The 25,355-nt window shown below is 41.3% G+C and overlaps 3 protein-coding genes across 9 annotated transcripts in view; all 3 read right to left on the bottom strand.

Moving 5' to 3' along the window:
- Nucleotides 1–25,355, bottom strand: part of LOC141132661 (neurotrophin-3-like) — a 135,878-nt gene that overhangs the window by 10,494 nt on the left and 100,029 nt on the right. Inside the window, exon 1 of one of the 3 annotated variants that reach the window (XM_073621288.1) lies at nt 20,283–20,387. The exons of the other annotated variants lie outside the window; for them this stretch is intronic. Coding sequence (XP_073477389.1) covers nt 20,283–20,288 — 6 coding nt within the window. The 5' untranslated portion in view covers nt 20,289–20,387. Of the gene's footprint in view, nt 1–20,282; nt 20,388–25,355 lie in introns of those variants that run through there. 3 annotated transcript variants of the gene reach the window in all.
- The window catches only part of LOC141132662 (neurotrophin-3-like), a 130,094-nt gene that overhangs the window by 5,933 nt on the left and 98,806 nt on the right, over nt 1–25,355 (bottom strand). Inside the window, exon 1 of one of the 2 annotated variants that reach the window (XM_073621292.1) lies at nt 20,283–20,405. The exons of the other annotated variant lie outside the window; for it this stretch is intronic. Coding sequence (XP_073477393.1) covers nt 20,283–20,288 — 6 coding nt within the window. The 5' untranslated portion in view covers nt 20,289–20,405. Of the gene's footprint in view, nt 1–20,282; nt 20,406–25,355 lie in introns of those variants that run through there. 2 annotated transcript variants of the gene reach the window in all.
- LOC141132663 (neurotrophin-3-like) overlaps nt 1–25,355 on the bottom strand; it is a 127,241-nt gene that overhangs the window by 1,830 nt on the left and 100,056 nt on the right. The window contains exon 1 of one of the 4 annotated variants that reach the window (XM_073621294.1): nt 20,283–20,405. The exons of the other annotated variants lie outside the window; for them this stretch is intronic. Coding sequence (XP_073477395.1) covers nt 20,283–20,288 — 6 coding nt within the window. The 5' untranslated portion in view covers nt 20,289–20,405. Of the gene's footprint in view, nt 1–20,282; nt 20,406–25,355 lie in introns of those variants that run through there. 4 annotated transcript variants of the gene reach the window in all.

Below are 25,355 nucleotides of genomic sequence, written 5' to 3' on the forward strand. Positions count from 1 at the left end.
AAAACATTAGTAAACCATGTAAAATGAAACCTTAATGTCTTGTTTTTTTTTTTTTTTTTTTTTTTTAGTTTGAGCCCCAATAGTCTGCAAAATGAGTGTTCCCCTTCTGCTGCTCCCAATTCCCGATTGGATGACACCTCTTCATCTTGGCCCTGGTCATCATGGGCACACCTCTTTTAGTCCTATGGACTGCAGGCGATATGTGATCACATTTACTCTCTGCCCCTGGAACCAACTTATCACGTCTTTTGATGGCTCCCTGAAGCACTGTCAATGAATTGCATATAAGGAAATGTTGTTTAGACAACTCTCATTGTAAATCAGAGATGATCATGTAACACGCTTAAACACATTTTTCTGATATTTGGGCAGTTTTGGCAAATTAAACAAAATGTCGGTAAGTGTTCAGGAAGTAGGGGGAGAAGACTGTGGCTTGTTATAAGGATGCTAGAGTTGGGCTTTCAAGTACAGTAAGTTGTATTATCATCAAACTCATTCTGAGGTTTTAAGTGTCTTTACGTACAGTACAAATTATTTGGGAAGTCTTGGCAAATTAAACAAAATGTGGGGAAGTGTTCAGGAAGTACGGAAAGAAGAATGTAGCTTGTTATAAGGATCCTAGAGTTGGGCTTTCAAGTACAGTAAGTTATATTATCATCAAACTCATTCTGAGGTTTTCAGTGTCTACATACAGTACAAATATGTTTCTTTTTTCTTCTTATATTTATGTTATAGCATTAAATCTGGAAATGTGAAAATTAACCTCAAGCAGGAGATATGCTGTAATATCAGCCACATGGGGAGTACATTGTTTTCAATGAGTTGGATGACTTATGACTTGCATAGTGAGAAGGACCAGTAAAGTGCAACCACTGTATAGCACTAACAGACAAATATGGATACACAGATGTACTTATATAAGATGTACTTATATAATTGCATGTTATATATTAAAGCAACATTTTTAAAACCTTAGCACACATTTTATAAGTATTTTTATGAGTATTTACATCAAGCTTATCTTTAAAAAAAAAAAAAAGCTATACATTTCAGCCAATGTGTATGAATACATTAACAATATGTTTCTCTTATTTGCTCTCTTTTGGTGTAATATACCATTAAAAGTGTAAAATACCTGTTAGTCCTGCCACAAATTCAGTGTTATCAGTATTCAGTGTACTCTGCAGTCTCTTGTTAAACAATGTTATCAACGAGTGTGTTGGGATTGGAAACCCCCCCCCCCCCATGTTATGGAGATGAACAGAGCAGAAGGTGCTCTGTAGTTCTGCCCTAGGGTGAAAACGTTGCTCCTCCATAGACACAGTCGAGTGAGTCTTGTAAACCTAGAAAAGGACTGGTAGGGTTACCAAGTGAAAATAAAGAGGAAAAAAATGCTGCCACCACATCTGAGGGCTGGTAAGCGGCAATCAATTATATTTTTGTTCTTGGGCTTCAGGTTTGTTAGGGAGAGTGAAATGTTTTTCACTAATTTAGTTATTTAAATATTAATGGCATCAAATTGCCTTAAATCCCTCCTGTTTGCACTTCACAAGCTGTCAGTAGAGAGTGTTGAGGCTGAGATGAGGGCTGTAACCCACTAAAAACTCAGCCCTTGTGAGGAAGTGAGAGTGGAAAGGAAAGATTTTGGTAAAATAAAGTATTTCATTTTATATATATCTATATAGATCTATATATATATATAGATCTATATAGATATATATAAAATATAACAAATGTAACATAATGTTTGTATGAAAATTAGGACACAGCAATTAAACCAGATTCAATGTCACTCCTCCTAAAGATTCTTTCCCACAAGTATCATGTTTTTTGATTTCCCCAAGGCTAAGTTCGGCTTTCCTAAACCTGAATAATCCTTTTATTAAATACCATATGCCTAAAGCATCACTCCGACGGGCACCAGAAAAAAAACAAAAACCTTGCAGTGGGGCCTCCCTGCACTGCAAGGATTAAATGTTTGGTATATCTAGGGGTGGAGGATTAGACTCACTCCTTGTTCTGGCAGGATTCCTCCATCCCCTCCATCTTCCTCCGAAGCCTATTTCCTAAGGTGCCCTGGCCAGCTGTTGCACTCTGATGCCATCACATGCAATGCAGGGCAAATAGTCCTTAATTTTATATGTGAACTGCAAGTGCCTGCTACAATGCGGAGCATTGGAGAAAAGCAGTGAACGATGGAAACCTGCAGAAGCGAGGAAGGAGGTAAGTTTTACAGCTCATTTCTCTACTAGACATAATGAGCATTTAACCTTTGTACATTTTTTTATTACAGAGTTCAGCTTTTTGTATCTCATTTGTGCAGGCATACCAGAAAAAGGATGGCATAAGGCATTTTGTAGTACATGCTGGCAAATTAATTTATCTTAAGGACTAAATTATAATTTTGAGTAGAGAAAAAAAATTAATCCTCTCTGCCACTTAAAGCAGAGCTCCAGGCTCCTTTAGAGCCTGGAGCCAGCAGCTACAAATACTGTAGCCACTGACTTTTAATACTTTCCTGTCTAGGGATCCAGCGTGTCTTCACCCGAGCTGATTTTTCAATGGGCTCTCAGGTGCCGCCATCTCGGCTTTGAGATTGTGTTTGTAGTAGAAAGTCAGCATACCATGATTCTACTTATGTACTGAGCATGGATTCTTTTGAACATTACAGCAGATGCCTGTAATCTTTGCAATAAGGTTGGCAATGGCAAGGCTTCCCCGATGTAGGACTGTACTTAATAGAGTATAGCCTAATGCCATGAGTACCCAGCTTCACACAGAGGATGGATCTTTGTCCTTATTTCAGCAACTAGGGGTGGAGACAGTGATGTAAGCAGCAGCTGGGTCAACACAGAGTTGCCATTTGAACCAATCTGCTGGTATCTAAAGTTCTACTTGATACAAACATTCAACTTATTCTCTCTGGAGAAGAGACACTTAAGAGGAGATATGATCGCAATATACAAATATCTAAATGGTGATTCTAGCATAGGGAAAAAAATAAATTCATTATCAGGTCGCTTAAGAAGACACGTGGCTACTCAATGAAGTAGGAGAAGCAGATTAACCTTAAACTGCGTAAGGAGTTCTTTACTGTTAGAGCAGTAAGGACGTGGAACTCCCTTCTACAATTGGTGGTGTCAGCAGGGAGTATTGATAATTTTGAAAAAAACTCTTATGCCCTGTACACATGGTCAGATTTTCCAACGGAAAATGTGTGATAGGACCTTGTTGTCGGAAATTTCGACCGTGTGTGGGCTCCATCACAAATTTTCCATAGGAATTTCCGACACACAAAGTTTGAGAGCTTGCTATAAAATTTTCCGACTACAAAATCCGTTGTCGGAAATTCCGATCGTGTGTACACAAATCCGACGCACAAAGTGCCACGCTTGCTCAGAATAAATTAAGAGACGAAAGCTATTGGCTACTGCCCCGTTTATAGTCCCGACGTACGTGTTTTACGTCACCGCGCTTAGAACGATCGGATTTTCGACAACTTTGTGTGACCGTGTGTATGCAAGACAAGTTTGAGCCAACATCCGTCGGAAAAAATCCATGGATTTTGTTGTTGGAATGTCCGATCAATGTACGACCGTGTGTACAGGGCATAAGATGGACAGCTTAGCGAAAACCAATGAACAGGGATGTGGGAAATGGTAGACATAAACACACACACTTATACACCCACACAGGCTGAACTAGATAGACTGATGTCTTTATTCAACCTTACCAACTATATAACTACTTTATACAAAGCAATAAGTTTCAAAACCAATTAATGCCTCATGCCTTTTTATCTCTTTACAGTCCAGTACCCTTACATGCTTTGTTTGACAGATTTTTGCTAGGAAATGCTTTTGAATACCATTTTCTTTCAGTGAAAATGCAACTTCCAGCTCTCACACTGCAGTGCCTTGTGCTGACAGAGTTCAGTAACAGCCACGCCTCTCAACACACAACTTGTATCTTGCAGAAGGGGGCATGTCTAATCAGGTCTGTTACATTACTAAGGGCACTGGGTCTTACTCTATTGCCTATTGAACTGCACAGTTCTGCACAGCTGCTGTTACAGTAATGCCCCTTCCACACAGGGCGGGCTCCATTGGAGTCCACCTGCTCAGCAGGGAATCGGTCCACTGAATGGCTGGACCACGTCCGCTCTGCTTATGCAGAGTGGACACAGACACAGCCCACTCTCCTCTTTGGGTAGTCGGATGTAAACGGACAGTCCGTTTACACCTGACTGCCATTGGATCAGATCCACCAGACAGATATGGACCGGACCCTTATCTGTCAGTTTTTAGCAGATTGGATCGGATGTCAGTTCACGTGTCCATTGACACCCTCTGCTCCATAGAGGAGACTGGAAGGTCTGATTGGATTATGCCTGAAAAGCTGACAGGCGGATCCAATCAGTCTGCTAGTGTAAAGGGGTCTAAGGTAGAAGTAATAGTATCAACCAACATGGAGATTATTAGTACACAGTCCTTCTATTGTTGTGACTTCAGTTGGACTTCACATAACTTTCACATCAAACAAATTGAAAAGTTCCCATTTAGGTAGCATGAACAATAAACGTATTTAATTTTTACCTCTTCATAATACATCTGTTTTGTAAAGCTCCCTAAAAACACCCATGGCCCATTTCCAAGTATTGTGCAATCCTACGATCCCTGTTTACAATTTAATTTGCAGCTTAAATGGCCTTGGATATTTATGAAACAAAGAGAAACGTTAGCTGGCTTAACGAATGTCAACATTTGCCGCAACTTCAATGACTGAGATAAAATGTGACATTGGGGTTTTGAAATTGTTCAGCTTCCCCAAAGGAGCCAAAGCTTAATTTAGCAACCCAGCAATTGCAGATATGAAGATTTTGCAAAACACTCTGGTTCAAATCAGAATACATGATTCTCTTGCCTGTGTCGTCGTCCTCAGCTGAACTGAGGCCTTCATTCAAGGCTTTGCCTATGGTGTTCACATGAAATAGAGGCTTTCTGTAATTAAGTCCACAGGGTGTTCTTGGACCAGCTTACCAGGGCTGTCACTGAAGTCTGATCACAGATGGACGTGTATAAGACAAAGAGACTGTGATTGCATTAATCTGCATTTAGAAAACGTTCTCCAACTTTGCACACTGAAATTAAAGTGTATGTCTAAAAATATTTAGTGCACCTCTGCAGTAGATGCACATTTCCCAATGCTTTGTCTCTTTAAAAATGCTAAAAGGTACAGAAAAATGCCAGTTGGCCTGCCAGACATCCAGTGCGCTCCTAAGTTGAAGTGACAACACAATGATCTCTGCAGCACTGAAATTTCAAAAAATTTTGTCACCCCTGCGTAGTTCTCTCCCAGAAACACTTACCAGAAAGGTAAGTATTTCTCTACTTCTTCTACAGGGTAGTGCTGGTCATAATCTCCTGCCAGCTTATGAAGGGTCACTTTAAATGCGAAGTTCACCTTTTTTTTATTTTTTCTAAATTCCAGCCCCCCTATGTACCAATATAGCATTTGTGTACTTTTTTGGCAAAAATATCAAAGCTTTCCATAAAATCTACAGACACATACCTTGCAGTCCTACATCCATGATTCCGAACGTATCGATTGCTTCTGTCTTATGTCCTTACAGACTTTAGGTCATGACACAGGAAGGAGTTGACCAGCTGACCTCATTAGCACACACCCTGCATCATCCACCCTCCCATTCCCAGGTGCACGGTTTTTAAAAGAAATGCAATCAATCAGTGATCAGCCTTCTCACTAAACACACAATCAGATTGCATAGTGTATGGCCATCTTTATACAAGTACATAGGAGGGAGTGGACAGAAACACTCAGCTGTCAAGCCTCTTTCACATCTATGCATAGCGGGAACTCGCATTCCCACATGCAGTTTTATTTTTTAGCGAGGTGGGGAGGCGTTTTGGAGCATTTTCACTCATCACACATAGGGCAGCCCACCCACCTGAATGCGCTGCCCTACACACAGCAATCGCCCCAAAGAAGCTTCAGAACTTTTTTTTTTAGAGTGGAGCTTGGTGCGTTTTTTACTGCGATTTTTGGTGCAGCGCATTTCTGAAATGCAAGGAAACGCACAGATGTGAATGGAGCCTCATTGTTCTTGTGTTATCGCACCAATTTCACTTTCAAGCCCCATTGACATCTAGCATAGTGGGAGTGAATTTTTTGTGGCTCCTTTTTCCTGTGACACGCATAGGGAAGCCTGTTGATTTAAATGGGCTTTGTTATATGTGGCTTATGGGACATGTTGGGTGTTTTTTACTGTGTGTTTTGCAGAATTTGCCACTCATTTTTTCACATGACAAAATGTGTGTTTGCTTCTGTGTTTGGTGTGCCGTTACCAATTAATGGCACTGAATGCACAACTAGTAATTTTAGGTGTATAAAGGTGGCCATACACTATACAATCTGATTGTACAATCTCCTTTAGATTTACTAAATTTATATAATAGGAGAAAACACCTATCTAGCCAATCACTCTGTATCCAATCAGGCAGGCCCCTGCACTACATAATTGATGGCAGATCTAAAAGAGATTGTAAAATCAGATTGTATAGTGTATAGCCACCTTTATACACAACTAGTTTCACTTTCGGTGCCATTAATTGTTAACAACACACCAAACACAGAAGCACACACACATTTTGGCATGTGAAAAAACGAATAGCAAATGCTGCAAAACGCACAGTAAAAAACACGCAACCCACAAAACGGCAACATGCAGCAGGCTGCCCTTCACGGGAAAAACAAGACACAAAATGTGCGCTCCCACTATGCTAGATGTGAATGGGGCCTGAAAGTAAAATTGGTTGCGATAACACAAGAACAACGAGGCTCCATTCACATCTGTGCGTTTCCTTGCATTTCAGAAGTGCACTGCACCAAAAATCGCAGTAAAAAATGCACCAAGCTCCACTCTAAAAAAAACAACTGAAGCTTCTTTTGGGCGATTGCTGTGTGTAGGGCAGCCCATTCAGCATTCAGGTGGGTGGGCTGCCCTATGTGTGATGAGTGCAAATGCTCCAAAACACCTCGCTAAAAAAAAAAAAACTGCATGTGGGAATGCGAGTTCCCACTATGCAGAGATGTGAATGGGGCTTGACAGCTGAGTGTTTCTGTCCACTCCCTCCTATGTTCTTGTATAAAGATGGCCATACACTATGCAATCTGATTGTATATTGTGTATTTAGTGAGAAGGGTAATCACTGATTCATTGCATTTCATTTAAAAAGCATGCAGCTGGGAATGGGAGGGTAGATGATGCAGGGTGTGTGCTAATGAGGTCAGCTGGTCAACTCCTTCCTGTGTCATGACCTAAAGTCTGTAAGGCGTAAGACAGAAGCAATAAGAATATTTTGAATCATGGATGTAGGACAGCAAGGTACTTGTCTGTAGATTTTATGGAAAGCTTTGATATTTTTGCAAAAAAAGTACATAAATGCTATATTGGTGCATAGGGGGGCTGGGATTTAGAAAAAAAAAAAAAGGTGAACTTAGCCTTTAAACAAAAACTGGCTAGCTGAATCATACCCCTTGAGATCCCAACCATATGGGCAACAATATAATGGTTGGCATGGTGTTCATTTTGGCACAGAAGACTCAACAAATACTTGTAAACTTAATTGAGCTCACACTGGTCCTATCATTACAGCAGTGTTAATGGGCTGCTATAACAGATTTTAATGAAGGGCAAAGCTGCTTTAACTAGTGCAGCAGCCATACATTGGATTGTCATTCCCAGTAGAGACGTAACTAAAATCCCATTACAAAATGTTAACCTGAGATTCAGGCAGATATAAAATACACAAATGAATGCAGCTTTGGATAAATGAATTCATTAATACACTCTTTAAATGTATATTTTTTAATGAAAGCAGTGTAGGTATCTAAATTTGACTTGGCTTCAGCCTTTTGCAATCCCTGCACAACAGAGCTCAGTCTGGGAGAGGGAGTAGCAGTACAAGGATCCAATTAGTTGTGCTGCAGAGCCAGGAACATGCCACTAGGTGGAGAGAGCACAGTGACAGCAATATGAGCTCATCAGTCTGCTGCAGCTCCTTTCAATGCCAGTCACAGGCTGGGGGTAGGGACAACATATGGAAGTGGTGCATAACTGCAGAGTTTTCCTTCACATAAAGACAGGGCTGTGGGGGGGGTGGCAGGGCTGACTAACTTTTAGGACTGGATTGACAGAACTATAAAATCCTTTGGCAGGAAAACAGCTCCCATATATGTATTTCATCTGTATATTTAGTTGTTTGCCTGGAGAAATTCAGCTTGAACTGGGCCCTATTATACAAAAAAAAAAGCCCATAAAATGGTCATTTGTAATATAACTGTGTGCAATTTGCCATTTTTCTATTCATATACATCTGCTAAACCCCAAACTGCAGATAAAAGAAAGTTAAAGAGAAGTATTATTTTGCTTACAGTATATTGTGAACACCTAAATGAGAAAGAGAAGCAACAGTCACAGTTGTGCTTGTTGATCTTTTGGGCCTAGGTAAAGCACATGTCAAAAGAGCAATACAAAACTGAAATGAACAAAATGTTTTTTGTTTTTTTTTCAATTCTGGACCGAGAGAGAGGGGGGGTTAGAACCTCTGTCAAGTTTCAGAAAACATTCACTGAAACTTGACAGAGGTTCTAACCCCCCCATTGGGTTAGAACCTCTGTCAAGTTTCAGTAAATGTTTTCCAGTTAGGGTGACCACACATCCCCAGGACAAAATTTGAGGGACAATGCTATGGTTGTCACTGAAACACAAGGTGAGGGTAAAGCTCCCTGAAGGATGCCTGTCCCAGTGTGCCTTTGCTTTGCATTTTTCTAAATTCCAGCTCACCTATGCACCAATATAGCATTAATGTACTTATTTTGCAAAAATAAAACAGCTTTCTATTTATTCTACGCACGCTTACCTCACGCTCTTCATAGCTGTTTAAAACATTGCTGCATTACTTCTGCCTTACTTCCCGGACAGACTTTAGGTCATGACACAGGAAGAAGTGGACCAGCTGAGGGTAGATGATGCAGGGTGTGTGCTAATGAGAGCAGCTGGTCAACTCCTTCCTGTGTCATGACCTAAAGTCTGATCAGGAAGTTAGGCAGATGTAATTGAGCAGTGTTTTTAAACAGCTATGAAGAAAGTGAGGTAAGTTTGTGTAGAATTAATGGAAAGCTGTTTTATTTTTGCAAAATAAGTACATTAATGCTATATTGGTACATAGAGGAGCTGGGATTTAGAAAAAAATTTTTAAAAAGGTGAACTTAGCCTTTAAATGACCCTGCTAAGTTATCAAAAATTGCAGGTAAAGGTTCCCTACAAGAGAAGAAGTATTATACTTAACTCTCTGGTGGCCTGTGTCTTCTGCCTTCTATTCCACAACATTGGTTGATGCCAGTGTAACTGTGGTTACATCCTCCAGCCCCCTAAAGTGTAACTATAGGCACAACTTTTTTCATTTTGGATAGAGTAAGGGGGGGGGTTATAACCCCTGTTAGATTTATTTTCACCCTCTGTGCCCCATTGGGAAGATTTCCCTTCACTTCCTGTCCCATAGCCAAACAGAAAGTGAAAGGAAAACCCTCTCAATCAAAGGAATTCCTTGGGGACCCCGGGTCACCAGAACTAGTGTACCTATTGGAAGATTTCCCCTCTATTACTGTTCTGAGGACAACCCAAAAGTTGGGTAATTTCTTTTACTTTCAATAAAAATGGTAAACAGGACAAATAGAGAGGATGAATCTCCCTAACGGTGGCACAGACAGCAGTAAAAACTGACAGGTGTTCTAATCCCTCTCCACTCGAAGCATTGGGAAAATACAGGTCTGACACTCTGACAAGTGTCACATGCTGAAGAGACTGATAGAGGCTTTAGCACTGGAGCAGAGGGAAGGTATGCCATATGGGCCGCCTTCTACAAATTGACAATTACTGCCCTGTCAACTTCTTAGTTGATAACATGCTTTGTTTTCCAACTCCCTATGTCCACAAGAATGTCAAAAACAGCCCTAAAGTTGTTTACTTTTTTTTATATAACAAAGTTTTACTACCTGTAGATCCTGTCAGTATATCCATGTTTTTGTTCAACCCAAAAAAGCATGTGGAAAAAATAATTCATATACAGTATATATCGTCAATACACAGGGCCGGATTAAGTGCATCATGGGCCTGGTGCTGAGGATTTTGCAAAATGCAAACAATTTTTGTTAAACAAATTACATGAACTGGGAGGGGTGAGAGAGGGGGATGGGGGGGATGAGATAGAGGGGGGTGAGTGAGAGAGAGAGAGAGAGAGAGAGAGAGAGGAGCAAAAGAGGGAGGGTGTGAGAGAGGGGTGAGAGAAAGAGGAAGGGTGAGAGAGAGAGGGGGTGGGAACGAGAGAGAGGGGGAAGAAAGAAAGAGAAGGAGGGGGTGGGGGGTGAAAGAGAGGGTATGAGAGAGAGAGAGAGAGGGTGCCTTTGGGTAGTCTTATTAGGGTAGTAATGTGGTGTGCATAACCATTTATATATCCATGCCACCGCTACTCACTCACACCACTGGGCTGGGCGGGCCTATGTTAAGCAAGGGGTGTGGAACTGCATCTCCAATAGCCCCTATGTTAACCCGGCCCTGTCAATACAGGTATTAACCCCATACAGTTACAGTTACCAGAATACATATTATTTGCTCTAGTGGTATAGTTTCTATAATCCTCTGTTGTGTGTCATTGGTATACACACTCAAGAGATTTTCCTTCCTACAACCAATGGTTGAAGAAAATCGCTCCATCTATGGCCGGCATTAGACTTCACATTACCTCTGCTCTCAGGGCCTAAAACAGGGTTTCTCAACTAGGGTTCCTGCAGGAGTTGTTAAGGATTCCTTGAGCAATGGGCAATTTTTATTTCTCAGATAAGTTCCCACTGACACCATTGAACTTTTTAGCTATCTGTGAGGGGGTAATTCTTCCCAATGACCACAACTGTAAGGAACATTCTTCCCACTGATCTGTCTTTCCACTTAATAAGTGTGCAAATATAAATCTTTCATAGCCAAATCTGTAAAATTGCAATGTTAGACCAAACCCAACTGTAGGCAAAAGTTCTGTTGGTCAGAGGCTCATGCGAAAACTGGCGGCACTGGTCATTGATTTGTACAATTATGACAGCCACCACTGACAGCTTCAGGTGCTTGTATATGGTGTCTACTTATCCTTGCCGGCATCCACCCCTAGCCGCACATAAGCTGCCGTGTGAATGTGACCCAAGTTAAAACTTCACCATCAACCATATGGAGGTGGCAATTGGATAATTCCTATGGTCCAAGCTGGCCCAAACTAGGTGTAATGTTCCTATTTTTGGAGAAGGGGACTGCTATACTAAGCAAATGCTGACTACAAAAAACGCTTTAACTTACTTTAGGGAAAGTAGAATTTTGAAGTTACTGTGCCATTAACTGTTGATCCACATGCATTAAAACAATTAGTAGGTGTAGAGTTTTACGACCGTGTCTTTGGCTCCCAGTCGGGATGTATAGAATGTTCATATAAATCTTGGTTTCATTGTAACAGTTTCCTGTTTAGAAGAGAGAATTAAAGGCTAGCTCCGCAGTATGAGTCTTTGGAAGAGCCAGGTCACTTCACTAATAAAGCCCCAGGCTTCCAGTAATGAGATTACCAACACCATTTCCAGTATCCAGGTGCACCAAATGGACATGTAATTAGGGCAGTCGTCTAAATGATACTACATGTGCTCTGCTGATAAATGGGCAAATCACAGGCATAAAAGGAAATCATAGGCCCCTTTCACACAAAGGTCTGATCAGGTCCACCTGTCAGTTTTTCGGGCAGACCTGATCGAACCCTTCATTTACCCCTATGAACCGAGGGGGGGGGGAGGTTTTAAACGGACTTTTGTCTGTTAACACACAACTACCTCAGGTCTGTTTAAATAAAAATGGGAAGGAGATCCATCCCCCTCCTTCTAGGCAGAACGGAGAGTGTAAGTCGCAGTAAACGCACAGTGGAGTCTGTTTACACCCACCGGTTCAGAGTAGAGCAGGCTTAGTCTGTGTCCTCTCTGCAGAAACTGTGCGGACATGGATTTGTCATTCCCCTGCTCTGCTCTGATCAGCAAACAAATCCCCTGCTGACCTAATCAGAGTCTGCTCCATGTGAAAGGGGCCTTAGAACCTATTTATTTCTTTGTGCTGCTTTAACTCATACATTGAAAAGAATAGGCTGCTAACACATCTTAACATGCGAAAAATCATACCTGGCCCTTTTTTCTCTAATGCAGAATATTGTAATGCACATTGCTTTAGTGTGTTAGGGTGCCCTTCAAAAGGAATGGTGCCACAACACAGTAACACATTATGTGCATTACCATGCATCACGGTAATGTCTATGATAAAGCTATCAATACCACAATGCAGTAGTGTAAAAAGGCTCTAAAGATTTCTTTTGCAAATCTGGCCAGCCTAATATGAAACACTTGATTAAAGTTGTTAACATTTTAAAAAATTCTTCCCCTTAAAGAGGTATTAAACCTTCACATGTATGTACCAGCTGACATGCAGGGTCTCTATAACAGAAGAGACCCTAGTGGTCCCCTCCGACTTGTTAGAGGTAATGAAATCTGAGCCACACATGTGTAGTTCAGACCACGTTTACAGCACCAACGTGCATGATGTCATCACTGCCAGGCCATACAAGAGACAAAACCAGATAGAAAGCCGGGCAAAGATGGAAGTGCTGTTATTGATGATAGCTCAGTGCTGGTGGGCTATTAGTTTTCTACTACTATCATTTGGTGATTGTATTTTAGTGCAAGATCATCTTTAAGTGTTTGGTCCTGTAAGTCTTTAACGCTAACAGGATAACAAGCAATATGGAGTGCCAGGTGTGCCCCTAATTACTCATAGCAAGTCTCCTACATGTTTGCATTTTTCTCCAATGGTACATATCGCCATGACTCAGTTCACTAGAAGTCATGTGCATCTGAAAGATGATCTATCAGTTTCAAGCTGTCAGCCTATAGCAGATATGAAACAGGAGAAAGATTCACAGCTCTTCCTTTAGATGTAAATATACAGGACAGCGGTAGAAAAGACAACATGGCTGGCAGTAAAAGGAATTAAAAGTTCACACTTGTGAAAGAGGTGCTGATGGCAATCACATAACTGGAATAGCAACTTAGTTGCTGTATATAACCTAAAGTTCCACCCAGGCTACATTTTTTTGGAGGGGATTTGGCCTTTAAGCCAGTCAAAAGAAAAACTCCAGCTGCAATGCCCACCTGGAGCTGTACCCACAGTACTTCTTTTCCACCACTAGATATCCTCAGTCACTCAGCATCACTCAACCCAGAAGATTGAAGACAATATAATGAAGCAGAACATCATGGGCCTACCCTCTGAGGGGCTGTCACCATACCACCCTTTATTCATAGCATAATGATACAGAGAGCCACACTTACATCATCACCACTCGCTGCAATATGGAGGACTTCCCACCTCCAGTAGAAGATTGAAAATTAAAGAGGACCTAGCATGTCACTTGAATGGCCTGAAGACTTTGGAAAGAGGTGAGTATAAATAGAGCAAAACAGGGGTGGCTCCAGGGAGTAATAGGTGGAGGGTTGAGCCTGGAAATAGGCTTTAAAGGACCACTATCATGAAAACTTTATTATTTTACATATTGGGCTAATACCTAATATGTGGTTAATAAAAAATGTATTTATAATATAAATTCATACCAGAACATACACAGAATGTCTATTGACACAGCACTGACCAGAGATTTAAAAAACAAGAGGCACAGCATTATTTATAGGTAGAAGGCAAATATGGCAGCTCCAATTGTATGTATGTATATATATATATATATATATATATATATATATATATATGTGAAACTGAAAGTGCACTTGGAAGTAAAGTTGCTGTAGATCCGAGGGGGGCATGCAAGGAAAATAAAAAACAGCATTTTAGCTTGCAGATGATTGGATGATAAAATCAGCAGAGCTTCCACTCATTTCAGATCTACACCTTAGATTTAGAGCGACTGCACTTTCAAGTGCACTTGCAGTGCAAAGTGGATTTGCCTTTCGTAAATAACCCCCAGTACCTCACAAATGTGAGTACACCCCTCACATTTTTGTAAATGTTTTATTCTATCTTTTCTTGTGACAACACTGAAGAAATTACACTTTGCTACAATGTAAAGTAGTGAGTGTACAGCTTGTATAACATTGTAAATTTGCTGTCCCCTCAAAATAACCCAACACACAGCCATTAATGTCTAAACCGCTGGCAACAATAGTGAGTACACCCCTAAGTGAAAATGTCCAAATTGGGCCCAATTAGCCATTTTCCCTCCCCGGTGTCATGTGACTCGTTAGTGTTACAAGGTATCAGGTGTGAATGTGGAGCAGGTGTGTTAAATTTGGTTTTATCGCTCTCACTCTCTCATACTGGTCACTGGAAGTTCAACATAGCACCTCATGGCAAAGAACTCTCTGAGGATCTAAAAAAAAGAATTGTTGCTCTACATAAAGATGGCCTAGGCCATAAGAAGATTGCCAAAACCCCAAAACTGATCTGCAACATGGTGGCCAAGATCATACAGCGGTTTAACAGGACAGGCTCCACTCAGAACAGGCCTCGCCATGGTCGACCAAAGAAGGTGAGTGCACATGCTCAGCGTCATATCCAGAGGTTGTTTTTGGGAAATAGACATATGAGTATTGCCAGCATTGCTGCAGTGGTTGAATGGGTGGGGGGTCAGCCTGTTTGTGCTCAGACCATATGTCGCACACTGCATCAAATTGGTCTGCATGGCTGTTGTTCCAGAAAGAAGCCTCTTCTAAAGATGATGCACCAGAAAGCCCACAAACAGTTTGCCGAAGACATGCAGACTAATGACATGGATTACTGGAACCATGTGGTGTGACGAGACCAAGATAAACTTATTTGGTTCAGATGGTGTCAAGCGTGTGTGGCGGCAACCAGGTGAGGAGTGCAAAGACAAGTGTGTCTTGCCTACAGTTAAGCATGATGGTGGGAGTGTCATGGTCTGGGGCTGCATGAGTGCTGCCGGCACTGGGGAGCTACAGTTCATTGAGAGAACCATAAATGCCAACATGTACTGTGACATACTGAAGCAGAGCATTATCCCCTCCCTTTGGAGACTGGGCCCCAGGGCAGTATTCCAACATGATAATGACCCCAAACACACCTCCAAGATGACCACTGCCTTGCTAAAGAAGCTGAGGGTAAAGGTTATGGATTGGCCAAGCATGTCTCCAGACCTAAACCCTATTGAGCATCTGTGGGGCATCCTCAAACAGAAGGTAGAGGAGTGCAAGGTCTCTAACATCCACCAGCTCTGTGATGTCATCATGGAGGAGTGGAAGAAGACTCCAGTGGCAACCTGTGAAGCTCTGATGAACTCCATGCCTAAGAGGGTTAAGGCAGTGCTGGAAAAAAATGGTGGCCACACAAAATATTGACACTTTGGGCCATCAAATTGGTCTGCACTTAGGGGTGTACTCACTTTGGTTGCCAGCGGTTTAGACATCAATGGCTGTGTGTTGAGTTATTTTGAGGGGACAGCAAATTTACATTGTTATACAAACTTACAAGCTGTACACTCATTACTTTACATTGTAGAAAAGTGTAATTTCTTCAGTGTTGTCACATGAAAAGGCAGGGCTTTTTTTTCTCAGATAATAGGTGCAGGAACTCAACTATGCCCTGCACCCCCTTCTCCCCATCCTGCACTCAATGGGAGCCACTCAGGAGATCAGATCTGAGGGAGCCAAACTGTCACTTGTAAACGCAGAAATCCGGCTTCTGTGTTTACAAGTGACAGCTTGGCTGCCACAGAGCAATAGTGGTGAGCAGGGAGCAGAGGGCCTGAGCTGGAGGTGGTGGAGCTGAGTTCCACCAAGTTCCAGCTGAAAAAAAGCCCTGTGAAAAGGTATAATAAAATATCTACAAAAATGTGAGGGGTGTATTCACTTTTTGAGATACTGTATGTACACACACACATATATATATATATATATATATATATATAGATATATATATATATATATATATATACTGTATATATTATATAGTTATACATACAGTGTATAACATGAGTACACCCATTACATGAGTACACCCCTTACATTTTTGTAAATATTTTATTATACCTTTTCATGTGACAACCCTGAAGAAATGACACTTTGCTACAATGTAAAGTAGTGAGTGTACAGATTGTATAACAGTGTAAATTTGCTGTCCCTTCAAAATAACTCAACACACAGCCATTAATGTCTAAACCACCTCCAAGACGACCACTGCCTTGCTAAAGAAGCTGAGGATAAAGGTGATGGACTGGCCAAGCATGTCTCCAGACCTAAACCCTATTGAGCATCTGTGGGGCATCCTCAAACGGAAGATGGAGGAGCGAAAGGTCTCTAACATCCACCAGCTCCGTGATGTCATCATGGAGGAGTGGAAGAGGACTCCAGTGGCAACCTGTGAAGCTCTGGTGAACTCCATGCCCAAGAGGGTTAAGGCAATGTTGGAAAATAATGGTGGCCACACAAAATATTGACACTTTGAGCCAAATTGTGACATTTTCACTTAGGGGTGTACTCACTTTTGTTGCCAGCGGTTTAGACATTAATGGCTGTGTGTTTAGTTATTTTGAGGGGACAGCAAATTTACACTGTTATACAAGCTGTACACTCACTACTTTACATTGTAGCAAAGTGTCATTTCTTGAGTATTGTCACATGAAAAGATATTATAAAATATTTACAAAAATGTGAGGGGTGTACTCACTTTTGTGAGATACTGTAAGTATAAACAAACATATTACTAACACATTGATGATAGCAAAATAAATCCAAGCTTAAAATGTTTGCATACCATGTTTATGCATTAAATATACTGTATACAGTGGGGACGGAAAGTATTCAAACCCCTTAAATTTTTCACTCTTTGGTATATTGCAGCCATTTGCTAAACTCATTTAAGTTCATTTTTTTCCTCATTAATGTACACACGGCACCCCATATTGACAGAAAAACACAGAGTTGTTGACATTTTTGCAGATTTATTAAAAAAGAAAAACTGAAATATCACATATATATACATATATTTAACTCAGGTGCTGTCCATTTCTTCTGATCATCCTTGAGATGGTTCTACACCTTTATTTGAGTCCAGCTGTGTTTGATTATACTGATTGGACTTGATTAGGAAAGCCACACACCTGTCTATATAAGACCTTACAGCTCACAGTGCATGTCAGAGCAAATGAGAATCATGAGGTCAAAGGAACTGCCTGAAGAGCTCAGAGACAGAATTGTGGCAAGGCACAGATATGGCCAAGGTTACAAAAAATTTCTGCTGCACTTAAGGTTCCTAAGAGCACAGTGGCCTCCATAATCCTTAAATGGAAGACGTTTGGCACGACCAGAACCCTTCCTAGAGCTGGTCGTCTGGCCAAACTGAGCTATCGGGGGAGAAGAGCCTTGGTGAGAGAGGTAAAGAAAAACCCAAAGATCACTGTGGCTGAGCTCCTCTCCTCAGTGCAAGACACATCAAAGCCCACATAGAGTTTGCTAAAAAAAACCTGAAGGACTTCAAGATGGTGAGAAATAAGATTCTCTGGTCTGATGAGACCAAAATAGAACTTTTTGGCCTTAATTTTAAGCAGTATGTGTGGAGAAAACCAGGCACTGCTCATCACCTGTCCAATACAGTCCCAACAGTGAAGCATGGTGGTGTCAGCATCATGCTGTGCGGGTGTTTTCAGCTGCAGGGACAGGACGACTGGTTGCAATCGAGGGAAAGATGAATGCGGCCAAGTACAGGGATATTCAGGATGAAAACCTTCTCCAGAGTTTTAAGGACCTCAGACTGGGCCGAAGGTTTACTTTCCAACAAGACAATGACCCTAAGCACACAGCTAAATTAACGAAGGAGTGGCTTCACAACAACTCCGTGACTGTTCTTGAATGGCACAGCCAGGGCCCTGACTTAAACCCAATTGAGCATCTCTGGAGAGACCTAAAAATGGCTGTCCACCAACATTTACCATCCAACCTGACAGAACTGAAGAGGATCTGCAAGGAGGAATGGCAGAGGATCCCCAAATCCAGGTGTGAAAAAAGGGTGCTTCTACTAAATACTGAGCAAAGGGTCTGAATACTTAGGACCATGTGATATTTCAGTTTTTCTTTTTTAATAAATCTGCAAAAATGTCAACAACTCTGTGTTTTTCTGTCAATATGGGGTGCTGTGTGTACATTAATGAGGAAAAAAATTAACTTAAATGATTTTAGCAAATGGCTGCAATATACCAAAGAGTGAAAAATTTAAGGTGGTCTGAATACTTTCTGTCCCCACTGTATGTTTATTTTCAGGAAAGCTAATATCCATTTATTATAAAAAATGGAAAAATCTAAATTATTAGTGAATATATTAAATATTATATATGCTGTGTATATATAAATATATACAGCGGTTAAAATACGGTAAGTATTGAACATATCACAATTTTTCTAGGTAAATATATTTCTAAAGGTGCTATTGACATGAAATTTTCACCACGTCGGTAACAACCCATACTATCCATACATACAAAGAAATGTGTAATAAAATGGAATGACACAGGGAAAAAGTATTGAACACATGAAGAAAGGGAGGCGCAAAAAGGCATGGAAAGCCAAGACACCAGCTGAAATCTATCAGTAATTAGAAAGCAATCCTGCCCCTTGTCAGTGTAAATTTATGTCCGCTGGTTCAGTCTCAACTGATGGCCTATAAAAAGGTGTCTCATTACCATGGTGTCACACAAGAAACTTCTCATGATGGGTAAAAGCAAAGAGCTCTCGTAAGACCTTTGCAACCTTATTGTTGCAAAACATACTGAAGGTATTGAGCACAGAAGGATTTCTAAACTTCTGAATGTTCCAGTGAGCAATGCTAGGACCATAATCCAGAAGTGGAAAGGACATAATTTCACCATAAACCAACCATGACCAGGCGTCCTCGCAAGATTTCTGACAGAGAAATGAAAAGAATTATCAGAAGAGTTGTCCAAGAGCCAAGGACCATTTGTGGGGAGATTCTGAAAGAACTGGAATTAGCAGGTACAACTGTTTCAAAGAAAATAATAAGTAATGCACTCAACCGCCATTTCCTGTATGCACGCTCACCACGCAAGACTCCATTGATAAAGAAAAAGCATGTTGAAGCTCATTTAAAATTTGCTGCACAACATTTAGACAAACCTGTGAAATACTGGGAAAATACAGTCCAGTCAGAGGAGACCAAAATTGAACTCTTTGGATGCCATAATACACACCATGTTTGGAGGTCAGTTGGCACCGCACATCACCCCAAAAACACCAAACCAACAGTGAAGTTTGGAGGTGGGAACATCATGGTGTGGGGCTGCAATTGATGGGGTTTTTTTTCAGAATTTTTCAGTTTGCACCCCTCCAAAAATTTTCAGCACCAGACGCTACTGCATTGGAGGAAAGATGAATGGGAAAATGTAACAAGACATTCTTAAAAATCTGCTGCTATCTACCAGGATGATGAAGATGAAACGAGGGTGGACATTTCAGCAAGACAATGATCCCAAACACAAAGCCAAGGAAACTCTCAATTGGTTTCAAAGAAAGAAAATAAAGTTGCTAGAATGGCCCAGCCAATCATCTGACTTGAATTCAATATAAGATCTAAGTAATGAACTAAATATCAGAGTTCATAGACTAGGACCATGGAACTTTCAAGATTTGAAGACTGTGGAAGAATGGGCCAAAATCGTTTTGTACGAAGTTTAAATAAATTTCAGTTAGTGTGTTCAATACTTTTTCCTTGTGTCATTCCATTTTATTACACATACTGTAACTTAATTTCTGAACATATTTGTTTTGGTTTATTTATATGTATGGATTGCATGGGTTGTTACTGACACGTGGTGAAAATTTCATGTCAATAGCACTTATAGAAATACATTTACCAAGAAAAATGGTGACATGTTCAATATTTATTTTACCCGGCTATATATATATATATATATATATATATATATATATATATATATATATAATGTATATGTATTTTACATTAAACTTTATTTCCCATATTACTATAGTGCTAACATATTACAGAACACCTTTCACATTTGTTTCTTAATAAAATGATAGCCCCTACCACAGTCATACAAAACACACACTCTAGGGACAGATGCCAATTAACCTACCAGCATGTTTTTGGGTTGTGGAAACCAGAGTACCTGGACGAAACCCACGCAAACACCAGGAGAACATGTGATAGCACATAAGGCCTGCTTAGTGTCCACCCTCAGTTCCACTGTTTTGTTCCCCTTCACGGCTGCTGTAAAAAAAAAAAAATAGAAACAGACCAGCCTGCAGTTTACTTTATTTGATATATTAAATCTGTCAATCAGGATTAAAAAGATACAGTTTAAATATGTATCTAAACAAAGGTCAATTTAAAGTATTTCAAACCTCTAAATAATTGTAAATCGGGCCAGGAAGCAATGGCAAATTCAAAGTTTAACAGTTGCCACTGGAACATGAAGAGTGAAGATCTACCAATAAGGAGATTTATCTGAATGATTACTGACTGAGAGGGGATTTCCCATCAGGCCCCTTTCACACAGGCACCCCCACTAAGCAGAATCCGCTTGCTCAGTGGAGGATCCCTCCTCTGATCCCCACTGAGCAGGTGGATGACAGGTCCATGTCCACTCTGCTATGCAGAGTGGACATAGACATGGTCCCGCTCTCCTCAATGGGGCAATCAGATAGAAACAGACCTCCTGTCCGTTTTCCATCCAATGTCATCCGATCCAATCTGATAGACAGATGAGGAATAGAACCACCATCCTTCTGTTTTTCGTGGACAGGATCGGATCAGATGACAGTGGGTGTCAGTGGATGCACCATGCCATATAAGAGAATGGAGGGTCCAATCAGGTCTGCCTGAAAAACTGACATGCTGACCTGTTCGGATAGCCCATGTAAAAGGGGCCTTATTTTACAGAGATTTTCTCTAACTTCCTCTTGTGTCTCCAAGACAAGGAACAAAGGGAAATCTCCCAATTCGACACATACACCCCAACAAAAATATAAAACCAGACAAAGAATTTAACCATCACCAAATCTGGGGGGGGGGGGTCCCATTTGCACCGTGTTATACCCTAAATGTGGGTGTTACATAGTCCAAAAGGTGGAGTTAACCTTTAACTATATTTAGGGGCTGTACCAGAAAGGGAGATCTTATACAGTAAATGGTAAGAGGGTGTTGCTTTTCTTCTGGCTGACATCAATTACTCCAGCTCTAAAAATGCTGTAAAATTTTTTGTTTTAAATATTTACAAAAAATAATAATAATTACTAAACATTGAAGGCTATCGAAGCTCCATATATACTGGTGGCATAAAATAATTCCAATGCAAGTATAGAAAAAAATATTTTTATGAAAAAAAGACACACACTGTGTGACAAATGTATAATTGTAGCAAAGGAAATTGGAGCCAAGGTAGGGTTTTGCAGCATTAGATGAGACTATGAAACAATAAATTATGTTAGGTGCTACGGGAAACTCCTCCACCTCTGTTCCTGGTTTCTAATCACTAATGTTCACAGTTATTGCTGCTTATGAATTCTATGGCTACAACAGTCATAACCCAGTGTTAGGAAAAACCAGGGCTTGAGTCTTGCAGGAACGCATGGGAACGGCATTTGTGTACTTTTTCCACAGCAGGAACGCAGTTCTCGTTAGCAGCCACGTCCTGCAGAATGGGCCTTTGAAGTATGCGAGCTGTGTGGCAGGCGCTACACCAGCAGCCGCAGACACAGCTCGCAATAATAAGTGCCGCACACTGATTGAGGCCAGTGTTGCCAACTGCCCATGAATTTACCGGCAGCCTGTAAATTTCAGCCCATTTTCGGGCTGCCCATAAATGTCCGTTTCGGGCAGCAGCGCCAGTAAAAAAATGGCTGCCTTTCCGAAGCCTGCAAAGCTCGTACATGATCGCCCATTTTCGGCCAGGCGGGCACATGTGCAGTGGTGTAATGGCACCGCCTGGCACCGTTTTTGAATGGAAGGAAGTAACACTTGGGTCTCGGCACCTTGCCACAGGAGAGAGTAGGAGAACAGTAGCACTACACTGATGTGTTTCAGTGGCGACGCCTCACAACAGCAGTGAGTAGGACACTGATGTGAGGGGGCAGAAGAGGACATAACTGGGGGGAGTGAAGGGGCAGAGGAGGACATTACTGTGGGAGGGGGGGTGAAAGGGCAGAGGAGGACATTAGGGGGTGGGGGGGAGTGAAGGGGCAGAGGAGGACATTACTGTGGGGGGTGAAGGGGGCAGGTGAGAACATTACCGTGGAAGGAGGTGAAGGGGGCAGAAGAGGTCATTAATGTGGGGGAGGGTGAAGGGGGCAGAGGTGGACATTACTAGGGGGGTGAAGGGGGCAGAGGAGGACATTACTGGGGAGGTGAAGGGGGCAGAGGGGGACAGTGCTGTGCGGGCAGGGCTCGAGTCCTGCAGGAATGTATGGGAACTTGACCCCTGAGAAAAACAGTGTACAGTGGTACATGACCAGTTCTTCTTCTCCTCCTCCCTATAGCTGCCAATGGAACACGGTGGCCCCCCTTAGTTGCTTATGCTCACCATCCCCTGCTTCTCTGTTTAGCCAGGGCAGGTAGGTGACGTACTTAGTTCTTCTGGTGTAGAAGAGCATTTTTTCTACTACATTACAGCACTGGTGCTTGGTGATTAGCAGAACATACTAGTAGTGTGAGTGCCCCAATTGTGCTTACACAGGTCTCCATCTCCTTGCTCTTGCAGACAAATGGCATGGAAACAAAGGGAAGTTAAATATAAGAAGTGGGGTCCCCTATTTAAGTTTGCATAGCAGTTGGCACAGGCTAAGGACTGTTCACTTTAGGCCTTGACTCAGACATAACATAATGTTTTGTGTCTGGTCTTCAGTTAATTTAAATATCAGCAGCCCATCCAGCTTCAGAACAGAGGACTTAGGACGCCACACCACAGGTTAATCATCCAGGTTATTTTATCACATATCAGTGATTTATTCTGATGTACAGTATGAAAGAATATAGAGGATTTTATAACAGAGAAAATGTGTTTTGGGGGCTAGAAACTGCTTCCTTTATTAGGGATTGAAGATAGAAAACAAAATATGGACTGCACTGAATTAAGAGTTAAAGGGTAACTCCACTTTCATAGGAAAAAAAATAGCAAATAAAAAAAATAATATAGCAAATACAATTGCGACACAAGTCATATTGTAATTGAATGTTAATAAAAATTACCTTTCCTTTTCAATTTGCAGCTCTGTAATTTTCTCGTTAAATTGCAATGCAGTATGGCTACCTGGAGGTGTTCTGCACACAGAATGTATACTGAATGCCCCCCAGAAACATAATTTCCTGCTTATGTGCTTGGCTCACTGATTTTCCCAGACATCTACACTAAGATACAAGTCAGATTTTTGGCATCCCCTGCAACAAAAATGTCATTTTTGGGAAGATATTCCCAATAGGAAATCATGTCTAAAGGGATGCAGACCCAGCAGTTTTCCTCATTAGAGCCCTACGGCTGCAGCAGCTCGTTGATAACTATGAAACCACTCCCATTAGACTCACTCAGCCCAGGCAAACAGAGGAACAAACAATGATTTCTTCAGAATAACAAAAGGTAGGAATCTGCAACAAAGTTTGTTAAAACCCCTACAATGTACATAGATCACCCAGAGGTGAATGTTTTTTTCTCAACAAAAGTGGAGTTATGCTTTAAGTGTGTTATTTGGACCAATTAAGTGTTAAAGCACAGTGTTTAACTTAAACTGCTCAGACAAGCTTCTAACAAACACTGTGCTTTAATATTTACAGGGCGAGTTCACTTTTTTTACATGTAGTCAGGTGCAGGGCTACTAAGAAATGGGGAGAGGAGACTTTGCCAAAAAAGAACCAGCGACTGTTTATTTTCCTCCTTATGCTTATGGATGAGGTCATTGCATCATCTCCTGCCTCTGGAGGGTGATTGCTCTTCCTGTCTACAAGCAGAAGATTTTGGGATTTGTGGTCCCACAGCTAACATTTTCCTGAATATTGAAGCCACTTTAAAACTACAAATCCCAGCAATCTGTAACAACAGGGGATTCTGGGATAATCTATACATTTGACTGTAACTGGCAGGCTCATTCTCTTGGCCAAGGGACATCTGAGAGGTTGGTTAGGACCCTCTGTCCTGCCTGCAGCTTCACTGAGATCCAGCGATTCATCCTCTAAGCGAGAGGTTCAGTGACACTGCGCATCCCATGGCCAGACACTCAGCTACACAGCTGTCATTAGCACCTGGAGGCATAGAGGTATCAACACTGATTGCCATCAATACAACAGTGTTTCAAATTCATGGTCATTGCCTTTATTTTGTGCTGGGTACTGTTTGTGACAAAGTTACTAAACAGTGTTTGTCAAATTCATGTCTGAACCTAGAGTGTCAGAAGTGTCAAGGTGTTTGCAAGGTCAGGGCAGTTCTAGAGGATAAGCATCACTCAGCGGCCCTTAGCACTACACACAAAATATGAAAAAGTGAACTAATTCACAACGTCCCTGCAGCACTTACCTCCATGGATGATTATCTTTCACTGCCCACGCTAGCTTATGTGGTGGTCTGGGCATTTTAATGCCACACGCTTCTGCACCTCTCTTTCTTCTGGGACAACTTAGAAAGATTCTCTTTGGTCAGCACAGTCACATGCCAGGGCTGACCAATGCCCACCATTGTGAGCATTGGGATGCTACGCAGCCTCTAGTCTGTGTACTGCATTTTTCAGATGCCCAAACGCCCACATCGGCTGGTGCAGGCAGCAGAAGTGGGAAAGGTGAAGTGATTTAGTTCATTTCATTTTTTGTGAAAAGATAAACAACCCTTTAATTGGGTTCAGCCCTGAAACGTGTTGGCTCTGTTATAAAGTCTTCTATTCAATCCTACATTTAAATACATCTGTATCTGGATGATTAACCTGTGGTGTGGTGTTTCAATCACAGATCATTTAGCAATAAAATCTTTACAGAGAGTGTAACCCACCCTTTACTCTGTTCAATGCTAAAAGAAAAAAAAATCCTTTACATGCACTATAAGCTGTATTCACATCAATCATCCAATCATGTCCGTTTATTCTGCATTCCTCTGCATGTGATTGGGCGCTCAAACACAAATTCACATAGCTAAGTAAAAATACGTTGTCCTTTAGTAAAAAAACTAGTAGTA

Source organism: Aquarana catesbeiana, linkage group LG03 (assembly GCF_042186555.1).
Source record: "Aquarana catesbeiana isolate 2022-GZ linkage group LG03, ASM4218655v1, whole genome shotgun sequence".
NCBI classification, from domain to species: Eukaryota; Metazoa; Chordata; class Amphibia; order Anura; family Ranidae; genus Aquarana; species Aquarana catesbeiana.